Consider the following 19,659-nt stretch of genomic DNA (forward strand, 5'->3'; position numbering starts at 1 on the left):
ACAGAGTCTGGAGCCACATATGCAGCAATGTCCTCTGAACAAAAAAATGTAAAGGCTGGCTGAGCATCAAATACACATTGGAAAAACAAAGAGAAAACCACACTGAAGTGAGTAGAAGAGGCTAGGATACAGTCTGGCCTTAACACCCCCCCCCGCCTGTGTAGTGATCTACCTTCTGAAGGAAATCAAAGCCTGGATCTTCTCTCTGAGGCGCAAAGGGTTTTGCTCCCACATCAGATGCTTCAAATTTTAAGACGTGTATTTAAGAGAGAAGCCCCCAGAACATAAAACTGTGAAAACCAATAGGGCTGAAGTCCCAAGGCACAAAAGAGTAGGAGCCTGAGTAATAGCTCTTAATGGGCTTGGGTGCTCAAACTTATCTGTCCCAGGGCCTGGCTCAAAGGCGGCCAATTGTGCTTAGACCTAGTCAAGGAGGCTCATTTGCTTATATTTAAACTCTGGCCTGAGGGGTTGGCATCTAATTTAACACACATATCTAGGAACCTGCTAGAACACTCTCTGAGGTTAGAGACTGGTGGGTGTCAAGAAATTTTCTCAAGCTAGTTTTATTTAATACTTATACTATTGTTGACCCCATGTATACAGTATTTCATTTTTTTACTCTTTCAACAGATATTTATTGAACACCTGTACTATAGCCCCAAGTACTATAGAACAGCAGCATCTAACAAAGTATATAAAAGTGATTTTTGTTGAGTGACTTTTTAGTGCAAGAAGGGAAAAATAAATAAATTAATACAACTTTAGATAGTTTCAAAAGCTATGAGTAGAGATAGCAGAGAATGGAATAGAGTCACTGGAGCATGGAATTGCTACCTTAGGGGGTGCGTCAAGTGCATTTCTCCTAGGTAAGGACATAGGAGAATTTCTGAATCCCGTTAGAAAGTCAGACATGTGAAGAGGACCTAGACCTGGAGGAAGATGATGAAACGTGCCAAGGTCCTGAAGTGTAGGCAGGTTTGGGTTGTTCAACTCATGAAAGCAGAGAGAAGGGAAGACTAAAATGTAAGAGAGGGGGAGGTGATCGTTTATCATAACGACTCTGAAGGCCAGGAAGGAATTTGGCTGTTTTTCTATGTTTAGTGGGAAACCAGAGTTATATAACTTTAAATAAAAATCATTTTTCTCCTTTTGATGAGTTATAAGAGTAAAAAAGAGATTATTTTAGTAGTTCAGGGGGAAAATGATAGTAAATTAAATGTGGTGAGGGGAAAAGAAGTGTGTGGATTTATGGTATATTTTGGAGAGAAAAGTAAAGAAAGTATCTCTGGTGAGGACAAGAAAGGGAGTGACCTTTAGCTTTGGGATCTGAGTGAATATATTCAAAGTGATGAAGTAAGAAATACCTAGGAAAGAAACAAATTCAGGAGGAAAATCAGAGTTATGTTTAGGACACGTTAAGTTTAAGATGATTATTAAGAATCCCAGGTAGAAATGTCAAGCACTGGATGTTTGAGTCTGTAGCTCATGAGAAAATTGAATCATGAGATATAAGTTTGATACTTCTCAATTCATAGACAGTACATAAAGTTTAGAACTCTTATGGACCAATGGAAACTAACAGATTGCAGTTCAATCATCTTTCTCCTATTCCTCACTCACTCTCCTGCCACCTCAACCAACACACAGTGTTAGGCAATTAAGAGTTGCATATCTCAATGTTTTATAATGCCAGCTAAGTAGACATACCTCCTGTACTCTGTACTTAAATCCTCCTTATTTATTTGAACTCTTCCTTTCTCAGTTGCCAGTGGTCTCCCCTGATGAGCCATCCTTTATATTCAAAGGTAAGAATGCTGCAGCTGCTGCTAAGTTGCTTCAGTTGTGTCCGGCTCTGTGCGACCCCATAGATGGCAGCCCACCAGGCTCCCCCGTTCCTGGGATTCTCTAGGCAACAACACTGGAGTGGTTTGCCATTTCCTTCTCCAATGTGTGAAAATGAAGTCGCTCAGTCGTGTCCGACTCTTAGCAGCCCCATGGACTGCAGCCCACCAGGCTCTTCCATCCATGGAATTTTCCAGGCAAGAGTACTGGAGTGGGGTGCCATTGCCTTCTCCGAAAGGTAAGAATACTGAGCTTTAAATGTGTATGTTTTTTTAGCTTTGGTGCTCGTAGTAGTTTTCAACTGCTCTGATCTATGCTTTTATAAGAATGTTAATTGATTTTGTTATTAATGTTTTTTGTTCTTTTAATACCTGACCATACTAAATTGGGGATTCCCAGGTGGCACAGTGGTAAAAAATCTGCCTGCTAATGCAGGAGAAGCAAGCAAGAGACACAGGTTTGATCCCTGGGTCAGGAAGATCACCTACAGGAGCGCACAGCAACCCATTCCAGTATTCTAGCCTGGAAACTTCCAAAAACAGAGGATCCTGCTTGGTTAAGGTCCATGGGGTTTCAAGGAATTGGACACAACTGAGCACATGCATACACACACTTTAGGGCTTCCTCGATGGTTCAAGGTGTAAAGAATCCACCTGCAATGCAGAAGATGCAGAAGTTATGGGTTTAATCCATGGATTGGGAAGATCCCAATGCACTCAGTATTCTTGCCTGGAAAAGTCCCATGGACAGAGGAGCCTGGAGAGTTACGGTCCATAACATTGCAAAGAGTCAGACATGACTGAGCACATGATGGCAGGGTGGATAGATGGACACCATATTAAATTAGTTGTCATCTTCACGAAATTTTCTATCTCTATGATTTTTATTTATTCCTTTTGCCTAAAATATTCTACTTTTCCTTTTATATATTCAAATCCTGGTCACTCTTCTAGCCCTAGCTCAGATGTCATTGTTCTTCATGAGTTCCATCATGTTATCTGAGCTAAAAGTAGTTTTTTCCCCCTCTGAATACCTGTAACACTTGTGAGCATACCTCTTATAATAAATAATACATTCTGCTAGTTCCTGTAGTTATTTAGATACATATGTATATATGGGACAAACATTCATGCCATGCCTACAACTTGATTTTATCTGCATTTCTAGCTATACTTTTCTGATGAAGGAACCTGCCCATTAAATAGCACTACTGCTTGACATTGTCAATTGCCTAGTCATAGTAGATCAGACTTTTGCTGGATACTTGGTGCACTAAAGACAATGCACTATTTTATCAATGGTCTGTGAGTGACTTGCTCATAAAAGCTCTAGCCCAACAATCCTGATGGTGTTTAGCTGAGCATATAATCCAATTTTTTCAGGAATCTGACCTGTGAGACATAGCTATTCATTCAGTTAGAAACAAGCACAAATTTAAGAGAGAGAAGCAATAAAATGGTAGGGTTTGCAAGGAGTATTGTCATGAGTGACTCATTTTTTCAGAGTCAAACTGAACCACTGATTGTTAAAACATGAAGTGACTTCAAAGGCAAGTAAGAATCACTTAGTTACATGGATGGCAAGAGATAAAATAGCTATGGCTCCTAGAAAGATGACAAGACAAGCCAACTGGGAAGTCATTGATCTTTCTGTGCAACATACTATTTACAAGGCCTGGGAGGTTGCCTTCTTGGCTGTTCCAAGAATCCCATGAGCTGTTTTTCTGTCTACCGAGTGTGTCTTTACTATAAGCTTGCTACTTACGATAGCTTGATTGAATTGCTGGTCTATTGTACTGAACTATATTTAGTCGGGGGACTGAATCTCATGTAATTTATCCTTGCAGCCATCCCATTCCTGATCAGTGCCTTTAAAATAGAGTAATCCCTTAAACTGGCAATTGAATAAGATGCACAAAATAGGTGAATTATTTGACAGGATTAATGACCGTTACTTTAGGAATACCCTTCTCATTTCAGCCACAGGGGAAGTGATTTTAAAAAGAATTTTTTCAGTGGGACTCTGCGTGATTTCCTTTGGAGAGTCAGCACTTTGTGAATTCATCAGGGCTGACTCTAAACTCTAATGGGTTATGAGTTTGGGTGAACTCCGGGAGTTGGTAATGGACAGGGAGGCCTGGTGTGCTGTAGTTCATGGGGTCGCAAAGAGTCGGACACAACTGAGCGACTGAACTGAACTGAACTGAAACAAACATATATTCATTTTCTTTTGTGATATCCCCTGTAAAATTTAACTTTCTTTGTTTAACAAAAAAGATATTAATATTAACTCATGGGCCTCTTTATATTTGTTTCTTATTTCATCCCTGTACCAGTTTTGAGGGATTAGAGTTGTTTTTCCTCTATTTTGAGACCAAACTCTGGAATCAATAGAGTAGAAACAAAAATGAAGGAGAAAGATAACAGAGCTCACAATCTGGGACTGCACTTTGCCTGAGGAACTGAGTCAAGCTGAACTTGTCATTGACAGGGCATGTGGGTGGAGTATGCAGAGAAGAATTCCTGACACAAGGCTTGAACCTTTCATTTCTTCCATCTAATTTTTTAATTCTTTTTGCAGTGTTTCTTTGGCTCATTCCCTTTCTTTCTTTTTTTAAACCCCTGTATTCACTCTGCAAAGCCCCACAGGCTATAAATCCATCTACTCTTTTTAATCAATCCTTTCAGTCCTAGTGAGGGCAAGGTTGAAGTCCACGCCTTCTTCTGAACTTGTCACAACTTGAGTATCAAAACCTCACCTGCCCGGGTAGTAAGATACTTGATGGTGAAATACTCTTTCCAGAAGAGCACCCAGGATGCCACCCTGCCAACAGCCCCCAACAGGAGTAAATAAACTCACAGTACCCTCACTCTAAGAAAGCAATTTATTAACTCATCATAAATGATTCCTGCTACATTCTGCACTCACCTTGCCACTAAGTCAGTTAGTACTTCACAAACCAGAATGTTATACCTTGTTTAGTCTACCATTTACAGGTAAATTGACATGCTCTGATATTGAAATAAAGCAATTCAAGCCAAATTTAAAACTTCTAAATTTTATATTTCATATATTTAGAGGTAATTTTATTTAAAAAGTGGTTATGTACACAGATGGATAAAAGTCTCATAATATTTTTTTTTCATATTAATACCTTATGGTGGAAATTGCCATTTACCTTCAATGGAAATTTTGTAAATTGTGTTTCCAATTTTATTTATACAGCTAAAATTTTAAAGAAGAAACTTCTATAGTTATAAACACATTTTTGTGGAATCGTGGAATTCAAGATCTCCTAGTTACCCACAGGTTCTCAGGTTAGATAGTTAAATAAATTAACTAGTAAGCAAATTAAATACTTAAATAAGTGACATTCGATCCCTGGGTTGGGAAGTTCCCCTGGAGACGGAAAGGCTACCCACTCCAGTATACTGGCTTGGAGAATCCCATGAACTGTATAGTCCATGGGGTCACAAAGAGTCAGACATGACTGAGGGACTTTCACCTCACCAGTGGTTAATCTTTACACAGTTTCAGATTTCATGGCTGAAATGAGCAAATTATTCACATGAGTTCAAAGTTTAGAACCTGGCAAAGCATATTATAAAGAAAGTGTGTAGCTTGAGAAAGAGTATTATTTAATACATGTGCACGGAACAATGTTCTTTAAATGTATCGCTGTTTGAGGAATGAAGAAATGTCACTGACACAGCTGCACACTTTATATCTAAGCTTATATGAATTACATGCTGAGTTTCAAATTAATAAATTCAAGGTGTTTCGTCCAATATTACTATCTAAAAAATACCTCACCCTTCTCAAAATAAAAACAGGAAAGAAATAAGTAAACTCTTTTAACTATATAGAAAAAAATGTTTCAACTTTCCATTCTTAGGCAAACATTTCACAAAGTGAAAGCGGAAGAAACCTTATTCAAGAAATAGACATTTTCACTTCTCTAAATAAAATTGAATATAACTAATATCAACATAAGACAAATAGAGTCCCCAGAAAACACAGGATCTAAAAAGCTAACTTCAGGATATGAATTTTCATCTAATTTTACCATTTAAACTCAAGAAATGGCAATCCACTCCAGTATTCTTGCCTAGAGCCTGGCAGGCTACAGTCCATAGAGTCACAAAAAAGTTGGACACGACTGAGCGAGTATCCACACCACAGTAAGATTAACTTATTCAACTATAACTATCTTATAGTAGATGTTTTATACTATATATATATATATATATTTTTTTTAATCTGTTCATTTAACCCACAGGGTTAAAGGGTCTTTAGTAGTAGAGACCCTGTGTGTTGCACTATTTTTATGAAAATAATTTGGAGGAAAAAAAAAGAAAGAGAAGAATCTAGCAGAAGAAACTGCTAAAGCATTATGACAAAAATTCTAGCAGAAGGAATATCCTTTAGAAAACTCATTGAATGTATATTTGTGTAGAGTATATCAATGTCTCAGAACTTACCTATTAGGATTCCAGTGGGGTCCACAGCTCCCAGTGTCTCTTTTCAGCAAAATGAAACCTCTCAAAAGTAGCTTACAAATATAGACTAGACTTCTGAGTGAGAAAGTCAAAGCACTTTTGCTCAGACTCCACCCTATGGGGAATTTGTGAGCTAATTTTAGTTCTTCCCACTCTTGTGTATTCTGACGGTAAATCGCCAGTCACTGACAGACATCTGAACAACATGCTGCTCCTGCTCTGTATTTCAAACACTAGGGGCTCTGCTTCGGGCACTGTCCCCTGTGAAGCTCTGCCCTGTAGACTTAGGTAAACACTTTCTTGTTCACTAAGATCTTTGGGAATGTGAACCATATCCTATAATAATCTTGTAGAGTAAATGGATTATCCTCTTTTGTGTGTGAGCTGAACCAATTAGTTTGTCCAGGAACTAAATCCCCAAATTCACATTCCTCCTTGCTTTGGGCTATGAAATACACCAAGAACTGGAGAAAAGTTATTTCCTAACTCTGGAGGTAATCCAGAAGACTTGGATTTTGAGATAATACCTCACTGTCAAAAGCATTGTGAATTTCTAGTCTAGAAAACAGAACTCTGTTTCTAGAAACAGAGTTTGACACTTAATGAATTAACATTTAAGTTGAAAGTTTAATATTGGCCCTAAATTCTAGGATATACTTTATAACCTGCTGCTACTGCTGCTGTCACTTCAGTCGTGTCCGACTCTGTGCGACCCCATAGATGGCAGCCCACCAGGCTCCCCCATCCCTGGGATTCTCCAGGCAAGAACACTGGAGTGGGTTGCCATTTCCTTCTCCAATGCACGAAAGTGAAAAGTGAAAGTGAAGTCGCTCCATCATGTCCAACTCTTAGCAACCCCGTGGACTGCAGCCCACCAGGCTCCTCCATCCATGGGATTGTCCAGGCAAGAGTACTGGAGTGGGGTGCCATTGCCTTCTCTGTTATTGCCTAATAGGTGGATTTTTAAAAGTCCTAAATCATCAATCTAGATGGTTAACAAAACAATCAAGTAAGAAAAAGTCAGTGTTAGAAGATCATGTGGAAACTAAAGTTGGAAATTGTAAATGGAAATTATTTAAGCTTGTGGGCTATCTATCGTTCTACCTTCATTATCTCTTTATGTTTATTCCCAAGCTTGGGTCTTTTATTATATATCCTTTTAGGTATGAAAAACCACAAGCAAAATGTTTCAGAATTAAGACCAAAGATAGAGACTGGGGCTAAATAATTAAATCACTTGTATTTACTGAGATTACTGAGATATATATAAAGCAATGCATGTAGAGAGCCAATGTACCAAGACACACAAGTTAATAAGTAACACATCCTTAAAAAAAAAAAAAAAAAAATCCAGAACAAAAGCATTACCCTCCAGTGTCCAAGAAATGGGGATAAAAGACATACAAAATTACTTTTGTACAAGTAATTGTACAGTGAAAAGAAAATATGTTTTATCACATGAATCTTATCATTAAAATAATACTATAGAATAAGAGGAATGTCTTAATTTTATTAAGTTGGAAGAATAAAACTTTGAATCCAGACTATCTCAAATTTTGTATTTTTTTTTTTTCTATTTCACTTATTCCTTGTACTGTAAGAATGTTAGATAATTTGCCAAGTTCTAATATCCAGGAAGTAAGTCTGAGGGTGAAGTCTGTGTCATTTTTGGTAGAAAAATTATACTCCTTTTTAACTACAGGAGACACATATAGATATATACAAAAGTATAGATAAAGTGTCTTGCTTTCACTTCTTCTTCTGAAGTCTTTTGATAATGTTAAAGACCACTCCATCAAAATATTGTCTTAAAAACTATTGTTTAAAATAGCCACTTTTAAAGAACTCACTTGGAGGTCTAATCTATCAACCTATATCTTATATTTTATAAATCTGTCCTTTTAAAAAAATGTTCCCTTCATTCATTTTTTAAAAGTATTTAGCATATTCTTTGTAGCTGGTGATATAATGGTTTTCCATTATAAAATCTTTATAATATTCATATTGGTGTTTAGTCATTACATCATGTCTTACTCTTTGTGACCACTGTAGCCCTCCAGACTCCTCTGTCCATGGAATTATCTTGGTAAGAATATTGGAGTAGATTACCATTGCCTTCTCCAAGGAATATTCCCATAAACACCTAAAAATATAAAAGGTTGTGAGAAAACAAGTTGTGGGGGAGTGGTGGATGCAAGATCCATTGCAGAGCCAGCTGTAAAGGGAAAAGAGAGAACAGAGTGAGCTTATATTTCTTCTTTCTTGGAAACTGAAAGAAGAAACATGTTGCCAGGTTAAACTGTTGTACCAATTCAGAGCCGTCTACTAATTTCCGTGTACGACATCTCACCTACAACATATGTTTCTGAAAAGCAGAGAATTTGATTTTATCCTCCTCTGAGATTGCCCATGAATAAAGCTAAGAAAATATCTGTTGAATTTTTTTTTTCCAGAAGTTGATTCAGTTCTTTCTATAAAAATTCATGACTTGGAATATGAGAGAAATTCTCTTCTCTCAAAAACTAATTCTTAAACTGTTCTTAAACTGTGAACTTTATCTTTACTCTTCAGGGCTTATTCACTAAGACTGGGCCAGTGCCTGACATGGAGTAGATTTCAGTGAGAGATCGTGTTATTATTAATCAAATTAAATTCAGTGTGGCACACTATTCCTGTAAGAATCCAAGGGTATAGATCCAGCTATGAAACTCTTATGCTACATGTTCAATAAGTAAAAATGAGTATGAGATTGAAGACAAAGATGCTGACTCATCGTCAGTTCAGGTCCAACTATTAGAAGTGATCTGTAGAAATAAAATATGACCAACATAGACAGCCTATTAAAAAGCAGAGACATTACTTTACCAACAAAGTCTGTCTAGTCAAAGCTATGTTTTTTCCAGTAGTCATATATGGACGTGAGAGTTAGACTATAAAGAAAGCTGAGCACTGAAGAATTGATGCTTTTGAACTGTGGTGTTAGAGAAGACTCTTGAGAGTCCCTGGACTGCAAGGAGCTCCAGCCAGTCCATTCTAAAGGAAATCAGTCCTAAATATTCATTGGAAGGACTGTTGCTGAAGCTCAAGCTCCAATCCTTTGGCCACCTGATGCGAAGAACTGACTCATTTGAAAAGACCCTGATGCTGGGAAAGATTGAAAGCAGGAGGAGAAGGGGATGACAGAGGATGAGACAATTGGATGGCATCACCAACTCAATGGACATGAGTTTGAGTGAACTCTGAGAGTTGGTGATAGACAGGGAGGCCTGGCATGCTGCAGTCCATGGAGTCATAAAGAGTTGGACACAACTGAGCAGCTGAATTGAACTGAATTGTATAAATAAAAGAGAACCTCAGGGGCCAGGGAGGATGAACTCATAAAAAACTGCAGTCTCAAACTCATATGTGGAAGTATAGCAGAATATGCTACCCCGAAAAATGATTGTAGGAGTTCAGGATGTTGTTGTTCAATTGCTCAGTTGTGTCCAACTCTTTGTGACCCCATGGACTGAAGCACACCAGGCTTCCCTGTCCTTCACCATCTCCTGGACCTTGCTCAAACTCCTGTCCATTGAGTTGTAATGCCATCCAACTGTCTTATCTTCTATCGTACCCTTCTCCTCCTGCCTTCAGTCTTGCCCAGCATCAGGGTCTTTTCCAATGAGTTAGCTCTTTGCATCAGGTGGCCAAAGGATTGGACCTTCACTTCAGCTTAAGTCCTTCCAATGAATTTGCAGGGTTGATTTCCTTTAGGATTGACTGGTTTGATCTCCTTGCTGTCGAAGGGACTCTCAAGAGTTTTCTCCAGTACCACAGTTTGAAAGCATCACTTCTTTGGCACTCACCCTTCTTTATGATCCAAATCTCACATCTGTACATGACTACTGGAAGACAATAGCTTTGAGTATACAAACTTTGTCAGGAAAGTGTTGTCTCTGCTTTTTAATACGCTGTCCGTGTGTTACCATAAATATGCCACTGTGGTATATTGACTAGTTTGAGCTGTAGCACTTGAAAAACAGCAAATGCAGGGCAGAGATGTCTGTGAACTCCTTTTAAACATGGATCTGAAAGGAACTCAGTTTTCATAAATTTCCTTTTTAGAAGTTGGATTAACCAGGGAAGATTGATTCTTATCACAAAAGACACCAGAAGTTCACACCACACCAACAAACCTTCTCACAAACTATCTTCTCTTTCACTTTTTCTTCTAAGGGTCCATTGATATTTCCTAAAATCATTTGTTTTCCGCAAATTGTCATACAAACCCCTTACCTTTTCCTGTTACGATGGGCATTTAGCCTGAATTTTAAACAACCTCTGAGAGTTTTTTTTTTTTTTCCTCTTGGGTAGTTCCTATGTATACATAAGGTATTTATATTAATAAACCTCTGTTTTCTCTTTTTTTTTTTTTTTTTTTTATTCAAAGCTTTATTTTTTTTTTTTTTTCTCTAATTTTATTTTATTTTTAAACTTTACATAATTGTATTAGTTTTGCCAAATATCAAAATGAATCCGCCACAGGTATACATGTGTTCCCCATCCCGAACCCTCCTCCCTCCTCCCTCCCCATACCATCCCTCTGGGCCGTCCCAGTGCACCAGCCCCAAGCATCCAGCATCATGCATCGAATCTGGACTGGCAACTTGTTTCCTACATGATATTTTACATGTTTCATTGCCATTCTCCCAAATCTTCCCTTGTTAATCTGTTTTTTATTGCAGAAGTCCTAGTTAAGAACTCAAAATGGTAGAGGGAATATTATTTTTCCTCCTTTACACTATATATTAACTTTTACACTAATCTATATTTTAATTAAATATGAATATTTTAAGAGATCACTTTTTACTCTGCGGAGGGAAATTTAATCTGTCATTATTTGGACTCTCCTTCCTTCTTCAAAGGGGGTATTGGAAATATCCCAGATGTTGTACATACAGCAGATCTTCAGCCTGGTAGCCTCCTTTTCACTTTTCCTTCTGCCTCTCCTTTCCCAGGAGACAGCAATGGCACCCCACTCCAGTACTCTTGCCTGGAAAATCCCATTGGCAGAAGAGCCTAGTAGGCTGCAGTCCATGGGGTCGCTAAGAGTCGGAAACGACTGAGCGACTTCACTTTCACTTTTCACTTTCATGCATTGGAGAAGGAAATGGAAACCCACTCCAGTGTTCTTGCCTGGAGAATCCCAGGGACGGGGGAGCCTGGTGGGCTGCCGTCTATGCGGTCACACAGAGTTGGACACGACTGAAATGACTTAGCAGCAGCAGCTCCTTTCCCAGTTTCATCACTCTGCACTCCCAAGCACTCTTTCCCCTTCCTCTTGGGGTTAACTAATATAACATGGGTTCTCTCAAAACCCACGTCAGGGGGTTCTTGTCTAGCAATTTCCATTCTGAGCCAAGGAATGCTGGATCTTGTTTACATGGGTAGGAAAAAATAGAAGGAACAGAACACACACACCTGGATTTCTCTCTCTGTTTTTTTTTTTTTCCGTCCCCCTTTTTTTCTCTCTCCTTTCCTCTCTTTCCTTGCCTTATCCTTTACTTATGCCCTCTCCTCCTCCTCTACTCTCCTTAATCCTCCTCTTCTGCCTTTTCTCACTCTCTTGCCCCCTTCCCTATTCTTTCTTCTTCCCTATTCCTTCCCTCCTGTCCTTTCCCCTCATCTCCTTCTCCTCCACCCCTTACCCCTCTTCTCTTCCCTTTTTTCCCCTCTTCCTTACATGTAAAGGGGATAGAAAATAACAAATCACTAGGCTAAATAGATAATATGTTCTCTCTTTCCTTTGAGGCATGCATTTGGTTATTATAAAAATTAGAATTTTGGTAATTAGGAAAATTCCCCAGTGATGAGCACAGGCTTTCCTGTCCTCTATATGTAGTTCTTCTTTAAAAAAAAAAAAAAAATACAAAAGCCTATTATAAGCAAAGGCAATTTTGCCATTTGGTAATTAAAATTGTAAACTAAAATTCCTATAACCTACTCACTTTTTATTGGATTACATTTTCTCCCTTACAGTTAAATTCAGAGGCATAAAGGCAGTCTATATTTGTGCTCTTCTGGGGAACCTGAATATTTTCTATTATATATGTTTACATATCAATTTTCCCAAATCTCTGTTTACATGAAGAACTGGAATTATCAAAAGTATCTATTTTCCCCTCTGTATTCAGATAGTTAGCTGATAAGAGAATCAGAGCTGAGCTACAAAGAGTTTTCAAATTAGTCTGGAAAAGATAAATGCTTTCAAAATAGTTTTGAAAAAGGCATATTTGCTTTCAATGAGTCATCACATCTGAATAGAGGAAAATTAGATGATTAGAAGATGAACATTAAGGATTTTAAAATTCCCACTGTAGAGAAAGATTTGCTTTCAAATAAACCATTTTGTAATAGTAGTTATTGCTTGTGTGTGTTTGTGTATACACGCTCAGTCATGTATGACTGTTTGTGAGCACATGGAGTATAGCCTGCTAGACTCCTGTGTCCATGGAATTTTCCAGGCAAGAATGCTGAAGCAGGTTGCCATTTCCTATTCCTTTTACTATTTGTTTATTTAATGTCAAATTTTCTCAAAGTAATATTGTTGCTGCAATCATTGTTCTCTTGATGAGGAGAGATGTCCTGAGGTTTCCATTGATATAAAACAGAAGGCACAAAGTAATAAGTATATTGGCATCATTAATTCAATGACAGCAGTATTGAAATTGTGATAACTGCAAAATGGGAACAGGTGATGCAAAAGTTATTTTCTTCCTTTCTTTCTCTCTCTCTTTTTGTTTCTTTATTATCTCAACATTGGTTCATAACATTATATGTTTTATGTGTACAACACCATATTTTAACTTTTGTATACACTCCAGTGTGCTTACCACCAAAAATTTAGTTTCCATCTTTTATGACACCCATTTGGGGGTGTTATTTTACCCATTTTGGTCTTACACCACACTCCTTCTCTGGTAATCACTACTTTGCTGTCTCTGTGTGTGCTTGTTTTTGTTAGGTTTAGTTTGTTCATTGATTCTGATTTGTTTGTTTGTTGTATGTTTTTTATATTCCACATGTGAGTGAAATCAAATGTTGTCTTTCTCCATGTGACTTATCATAATAGCTTAACATAATACCGTCTACATCCATCTATGTTGTCGAAAATGACAATATTACTTTTTTATGGATGAACTGTACTCCTTTCTGTGTGTGTATATATGTATGTGTATATGAAACTGAAACTTAAATAGTCGCTCCATCATGTCTGACTGTTTGTGACCCCATGAATTGTAGCCCACCAGCTCCTCTGTCCATGGGATTCTCTAGGCAAGAATACTGGAGTGGGTAACCAATCCCTTTTCCAGGGAAGCTTCCCAGTCCAGGGATCCAACCTTGGTCACCTGAAATGCAGACAGATTCTTTACCATCAGAGCCACCAGCAAGCCATATATATACACGCATGTATGTATATATACATATATACACATATATACACACACACACAAACTACACTTTATCCATTCATCTATAAATGGGCAATTAGGTTGTTTCTGGGTTTCCCTGGTGGCTCAGCTGGTAAAGAATCTGCCCGCAATCTGGGAGACACCAGTTTGATCCCTGGATTGGGAAGATCCCCTGGAGAAGAGAAAGGCTACCCTCTCCAGTATTCTGGCCTGGAGAATTCCATGGACTGTATAGACCATGGGGTCGCAAAGAGTCGGACACAGTTGAGGGACTTTCACTTCACTAGGTTGTTTCTGTATCTCAGCTACTGTAAATAATGCTGCAATGAACATAAGGGTGTATGCATCTTTCTGAATTAGTATTTTTGTTTGCTTCAGGTAAATATTAATACCTGGAAGTGGATTAGCTGAATTGTATGGTAGTTCTATTCTTGTTTGTTTTTTAGTAATCTCGCTGTTGTTTTCAACAGTGGCTGTACAAGGCTTCCCTTTTCTCTACATTCTCTCCAACAGTTATTTCTTGCCTTTTTAGTAATAGTCATTAAAATGGACATAAGGCGATATTTGTGGTTTTGATTTGCATTTCCCTAGTAATAAATAATGTTGAACATCTTTCTATGTATCCACTGGCTACCTCTATTTTTTTTGTTGTTGTTGTTGTCATTTTGCTTCTTTGCTTGTTTGAGGGGAAGTAGTTTGGAAAAATGTCTATTTGGGTTCTCTACCCATTTTTTTAATTGGCTGTTGTTTTTTTGTTGTTGTTGTTGAGTTGAATGAGGTTTTCACATATTTTGATACTACCCCCTTGTCAGATACATGGTTTGTAAATGTCCATTCAGTGAGTTATTTTTTCATTTTGTTGACAGTTGCTTTTGCTGTGAAGAGCTTTTTAGTTTGATGCAATCCCACTTGCTTATTTTTGCTTTTTGTTTCCTGCCTCAGAAGACATACATTTTAGCATATTTTTTTTTTTACTTTTTTTTTTCTTCAACTTATTTATCTGTTTTTCAATTTTCTTTTTATTTTATGTAGGCTGTGCTTTTTGGAGCAGTTTTAGATTCACATCAAAAGTGAGCAGAAAGTACAGAGAATTTCCATATACTCCTTCCTTCTCAACTTATTTTTTTTAAGTTTTTATTGAATTTTTTACAGTATTGCTTCTGTTTTGTTTTGTTTTGTTTGGCTACAAGGCATGTAGGGTCTTAGCTCCCTAACCAAGGGTGGAACCTACACCCTGCTGCATTAGAAGGTGAAGTCTTAACCACTGGACAGCCAGAGAACTCCAACTTATTTTTTCATATTAATCTTTTCCAAACAAACTTCTTGCTTTAACTTTTCAGTTTTGTCCAATCTGATTCTTATGTTCACTTATTATTTATTACTCCAATATTGATTCTTTTATAATTTTAATTATTTTACTTTTTAAAATGTCTTTCCCTACTTTATTTCCTAAATGACTTTTAATTTTCAGTTTTTATTTATTTTAATCTTTGTTATTTTAAATGATTTTCTTGACATGGTCAAGGATTTGTTATTATTTGCTGTGTCATTTACTATTGATTATTATTTATTTTTACTCAATTTCTTGTTTTTTGTATTCTGTTTTTTCACGTAATCTCACTGGTTTTATTTCATAATTCTTTCCCAGTTATTTCAAATATTTATTATTAACAGTTGCAATTGCTTTTAATTTTATAAGTTACCTTTAGACAGTATATAGAAAATAATCAAATGTGGGTGGTGGCCCAGGCAGGAAGAGTCTGTAATAGGCAAGAAGATAAAAGAAGAGTGAGACAAAGAAGCTGAGTGATTGTTCATGTTACAGTCCTACAATGTAAACCTTTTTTCTACCTAAATTTCCAGCCAAAAGTCTTATGTCCATGTTATAGCTGTTGTTGTTTAGTCACTAAGTCATATCTGACTCTTTTGCCACCCCATGCACTGTATCTTGCCAGGCTCCCCTGTCCATGAAATTTCCCAGGCAAGAATATTGAACTGGGTTGCCATTTCCTTCTCTGGCAGACCTTCCCAGTCCTGGGGTCAAACCCGTGTCTTCTGCATCCGCAGGTGGGTTCTTACCGGTGAGCTAACAGGGAAGCCTGTCCATGTTATAGTTGGTGGAAATAAAAAAAAATAGTGTTGGTGTTCAGCACATTATGATTTGGTAAAGAGAGAACCTCTAATGGACTAAAATAGTCTTCTAAATGAAAGATATTTATTCAAATAGGAATACAGGAAAGAGGTGATTAAAAGTATATTTTCCCTCCTACACATATCCTTGGAACAAAGGAAGGCATTCTGAGGATGAATATTCAAGGTTATCATTAGCATTTAAAAGTACCTGGGGAAATCAGTGACATCTGAGTGACTTTTCAGAATCTTAAGACTTTACCTTAGGCTTCACCCTTGAACGTCATTTCTTTTGGCTCTTAATGAATTTGGATCTTATAGAACTCCGATTTGACTTACTGCCTCAGTGTGACTTGATTTGACTTACTGCCTCAGTGTGACTTGAGAGAAGCAAAGGCAGAATCATGCATTTCACTTTATGTTTTTTTTACCTCACTGTTTTGATTTTTCTTTGAAAAATTATAGGAGAAATATTCAAATCTTAGTGTTTTTTTTTTTTTTTTTTTAAATCAAGAAGAATTGTACTACTGTTTGGCTGCTGGGGAGGTTAAAATCAATTTTTTGCCCTACCTAAATGTCAGCCCACTCCAGTATTCTTGCCTGGGGAATTCCATGGACAGAAGAGCCTGGTGGGCTACAGTCCATGGGGTCAAAAGAGTCAGACATGAGTGAGCACCTAACACTTAAGCATTCTGTGAGACTTTTCATTTACATCACTCAGTTATAATTTTCTCTTATATTTACTGTACAATAATCTGTCTATGGCATCAATATATTTATTTATTTTTCAGCCTACATGTAACCTTTTAATTGATAATATAAATTAGCCAGCCTAGTTAAATAATAATGGATAAATAAATATGAAGGCAATTATTGCTCCCATACTAATTTACCTTGTCTCACTTTGGCTCCTAATTGCTGCTCAGTAATTCAGTTACTCCTTACCTTTTGATTTCGTATTATGGGCTCTTGAGAATCTATTTAAAATATTCACCCTCATGGTCCTCCCTCCAAGGAAGCCTTCAAAATGCAGGGTCATATCTCCTTAGCCCTCCTTGTTTGATCAGATATTTTATAAGACAAGAAGCCTTTACTGTCTGTATATTTACTGTGGTATCCAAGCCAGGAGGTAACTGTAAAGTGGTCAGTAACTAGCTACATCTTCTGTCCAGCTTACATCAGACCTACTTTCAACACGGCAGTTTATAAATCCTCTAATCCTCTAACTTCTAACTTTTTAGTTCTCTTTGTTCTTTGTCAGAATATAGATGCTGCTGCTGCTAAGTCACTTTCAGTCGTGTCTGACTCTGTGTGACCCCATAGACGGCAGCCCACCAGGCTTCCCCGTCCCTGGGATTCTCCAGGCAAGAACATTGGAGTGGGTTGCCATTTCCTTCTCCAATGCATGAAAGTGAAAAGTGAAAGTGAAGTCGCTCAGTCGTGTCTGACTCTTAGTGACCCCATGGACTGCAGCCTACCAGGCTCCTCCATCCACAGGATTTTCCAGGCAAGAGCACTGGAGTGGGGTGCCATTGCCTTCTCCTCAGAATCTCGTGTAATTATTCCTAAAGAATTCCTTGTAACTTTTCTACTCTCATGAGACTCCTGTAACTTTATTGTGCCTACAAGAATGGACTTTTGGACTCAGTGCCCTAACACAGGATGGATGCAATTGGAGATTACTGTTTTATTAACAGCAATTAGTAACCAAGCAAGATGATCTTAAATTGAAAATTTTAAAGGACACTAATAGAAAACAAAAATATCATCAGCAGGAAACAACGTGCAGGAGAAATGTTCTTAATTTCCTTTTATCTGTGACTCTTTATGAGATCACAGAATTGTCACTCTATAGGTACTTTACAAAAAGTACCTATGGAGTCCTCAATTTTACCAAGTGTTGTCTAGTCATTCCTTTTATCCCTTTCTACCCTCACTGCTTGTCCGAGTCTAACATATCATCATTTTATGACTTTTTAAAAATTTCCTTTATACAGTATCTTAACTTGCTTCCTTGTCTAAATATTTCCCTTGTAATCTAAATTCCTTGTCATTCGCAGATTAATCTTTCAAATCATGTGTTAAATGCTACTTAAAGACCTTTTAAAATTGTGTGCGGGAGGAATGAAATTATTGACATGACATATGAAGCACTTTATGCTTTGGCCTGTGCCTACTTCTGTAACCTCATTTTGGGCCCTTCTTCCCCATGTGTACTATAATCCAGCCATGTGAAACTCACTTTGAGAATCTGACGGCTCCAAACTCTCCACCCACTTCTCTTTTCCTCTATGTAGTTTCTTCCTTTGATTTAAAATATTCTTTTCTCTCTTGCTTGCTCTCTTCCAAAAATGAACTTATATTTTTGCCTAACTTAAAATTTTCTTTATATTCCAAAGTTTATTGTCTATATTATAATGCTTCTTATTTTATTTTATTTAACTGACTGATTATGCTGAGAGAGTTCAAGTCCTCCGTAATTCAGAAGCATGACTGAGGTATTCAGGAGATGTGAAGGGATTTATCTGCTCAGTATGTTTCGATTCTTTTTTGTTGTTGCTGAAGCAGTAAATCAACATGGCTTAGAATTTAGCTCCAGGTGACACAGGTTTTTGTGTTGTGAAATGACTTAACTAGCTTTTATCATCATCAGTAAAGTGAATTGCTCCTTCTCTTTCCTCCCACTACCATACTGACTGCAATTTTGTGTGATGATGGCTGATCTATGTACTTTCTCTTCCATTCTTATGTCTCTTTTCTATATTCAGAGTAGAATGGAGCTTAGAGATTGTTCTCCACCCTATTCAATTTTCCAGAATTACTTTCTGGATAAGATATTCTTTGCGGGACCCATAGGACCATAGGACCATACCACCTGCCTTGGGAGAACTTCAGGGCTCATATGAGATGAGTGCACTCTTTGCACCCAGACATGTTAGGTCTGAGACTGTGTATTCAGCAGCTATTCATCATAATTTTGGTTTGCAATTATAGCCAATGCCCATTTTATTAAAGAGAGATTTCTTCTCTATTTTCTAAGAAGTTTTCAGTTTTCTCTTGGCTTCAAAGAGAACAGAGTAGAAACACCTTTAAAGTGCCTCCTTAACTGTGAGCTCCTCTTAAATCTTACTTCCACTTCTGCTGTGTCACTGAGTCTCTTCTCTAATAACAACTATAATGATTTCCTAATTGGCAAATCCAAACCGCCTTCTCTGCTGACAGCCTCTACATTGAAAGCTCTTGTTCTTATCAGTTCTTCTATAGTGCAAATCTGTTTAATCTTTTTTCTCATTCTCCTTTGCCTTTTCTTCTTTTCCAGTCTCATTCTACTTTCCCTTTGCTGCTAATAAAAATGCATGCCTTCATTTTTGTACCTATAACACTTTCTTTATTGCTGTTAATAGCCCTTAGCATAGGCTGAGTTCTTAATGTATGTGTATGCATGATTATCTTCCTTTTAGAGTACTGTTACTTGAACATAAACTTTTATCTTTCTTTACTTCATTTTTCATAGTATATAATATTTTTTTCTGAATTCAAGTTATTAAAATATTGTCTCTGCACTGCTTTTATTCATCAGGATATATTATTAACCAGTTACATTGATAATTAAATATATTAACATATCATTAATTGTAATCAAGAGCAAAAGGGAAAAGCATTATGGCAATGGAATATGAAACTAAAAGCTAAAAACAAAACAAAATTCTGAACCATAAGTCTGAGGATCTGTT

At 37.3% G+C, this 19,659-nt stretch overlaps 1 protein-coding gene across 2 annotated transcripts in view; it reads right to left on the bottom strand.

Annotated features, from left to right (window-relative positions):
- KYNU (kynureninase) overlaps positions 1–6,581 on the bottom strand; it is a 121,422-nt gene extending 114,841 nt beyond the window's left edge. The window contains exons 1-2 of one of the 2 annotated variants that reach the window (XM_070768326.1): positions 6,327–6,581; positions 1,711–2,498 (exon numbers count right to left, since the gene is read on the bottom strand). In XM_070768326.1, the coding sequence (XP_070624427.1) occupies positions 1,711–1,793 (83 nt within the window). In that variant the 5' untranslated portion in view covers positions 1,794–2,498; positions 6,327–6,581. The remainder of the gene's footprint in view (positions 1–1,710; positions 2,499–6,326) is intronic. The other variant, XM_019973292.2, reaches the window with a different exon arrangement.
- Positions 6,582–19,659: the final 13,078 nt, after the last annotated feature.

Source organism: Bos indicus, chromosome 2, assembly GCF_029378745.1.
Source record: "Bos indicus isolate NIAB-ARS_2022 breed Sahiwal x Tharparkar chromosome 2, NIAB-ARS_B.indTharparkar_mat_pri_1.0, whole genome shotgun sequence".
NCBI lineage: Eukaryota > Metazoa > Chordata > Mammalia > Artiodactyla > Bovidae > Bos > Bos indicus.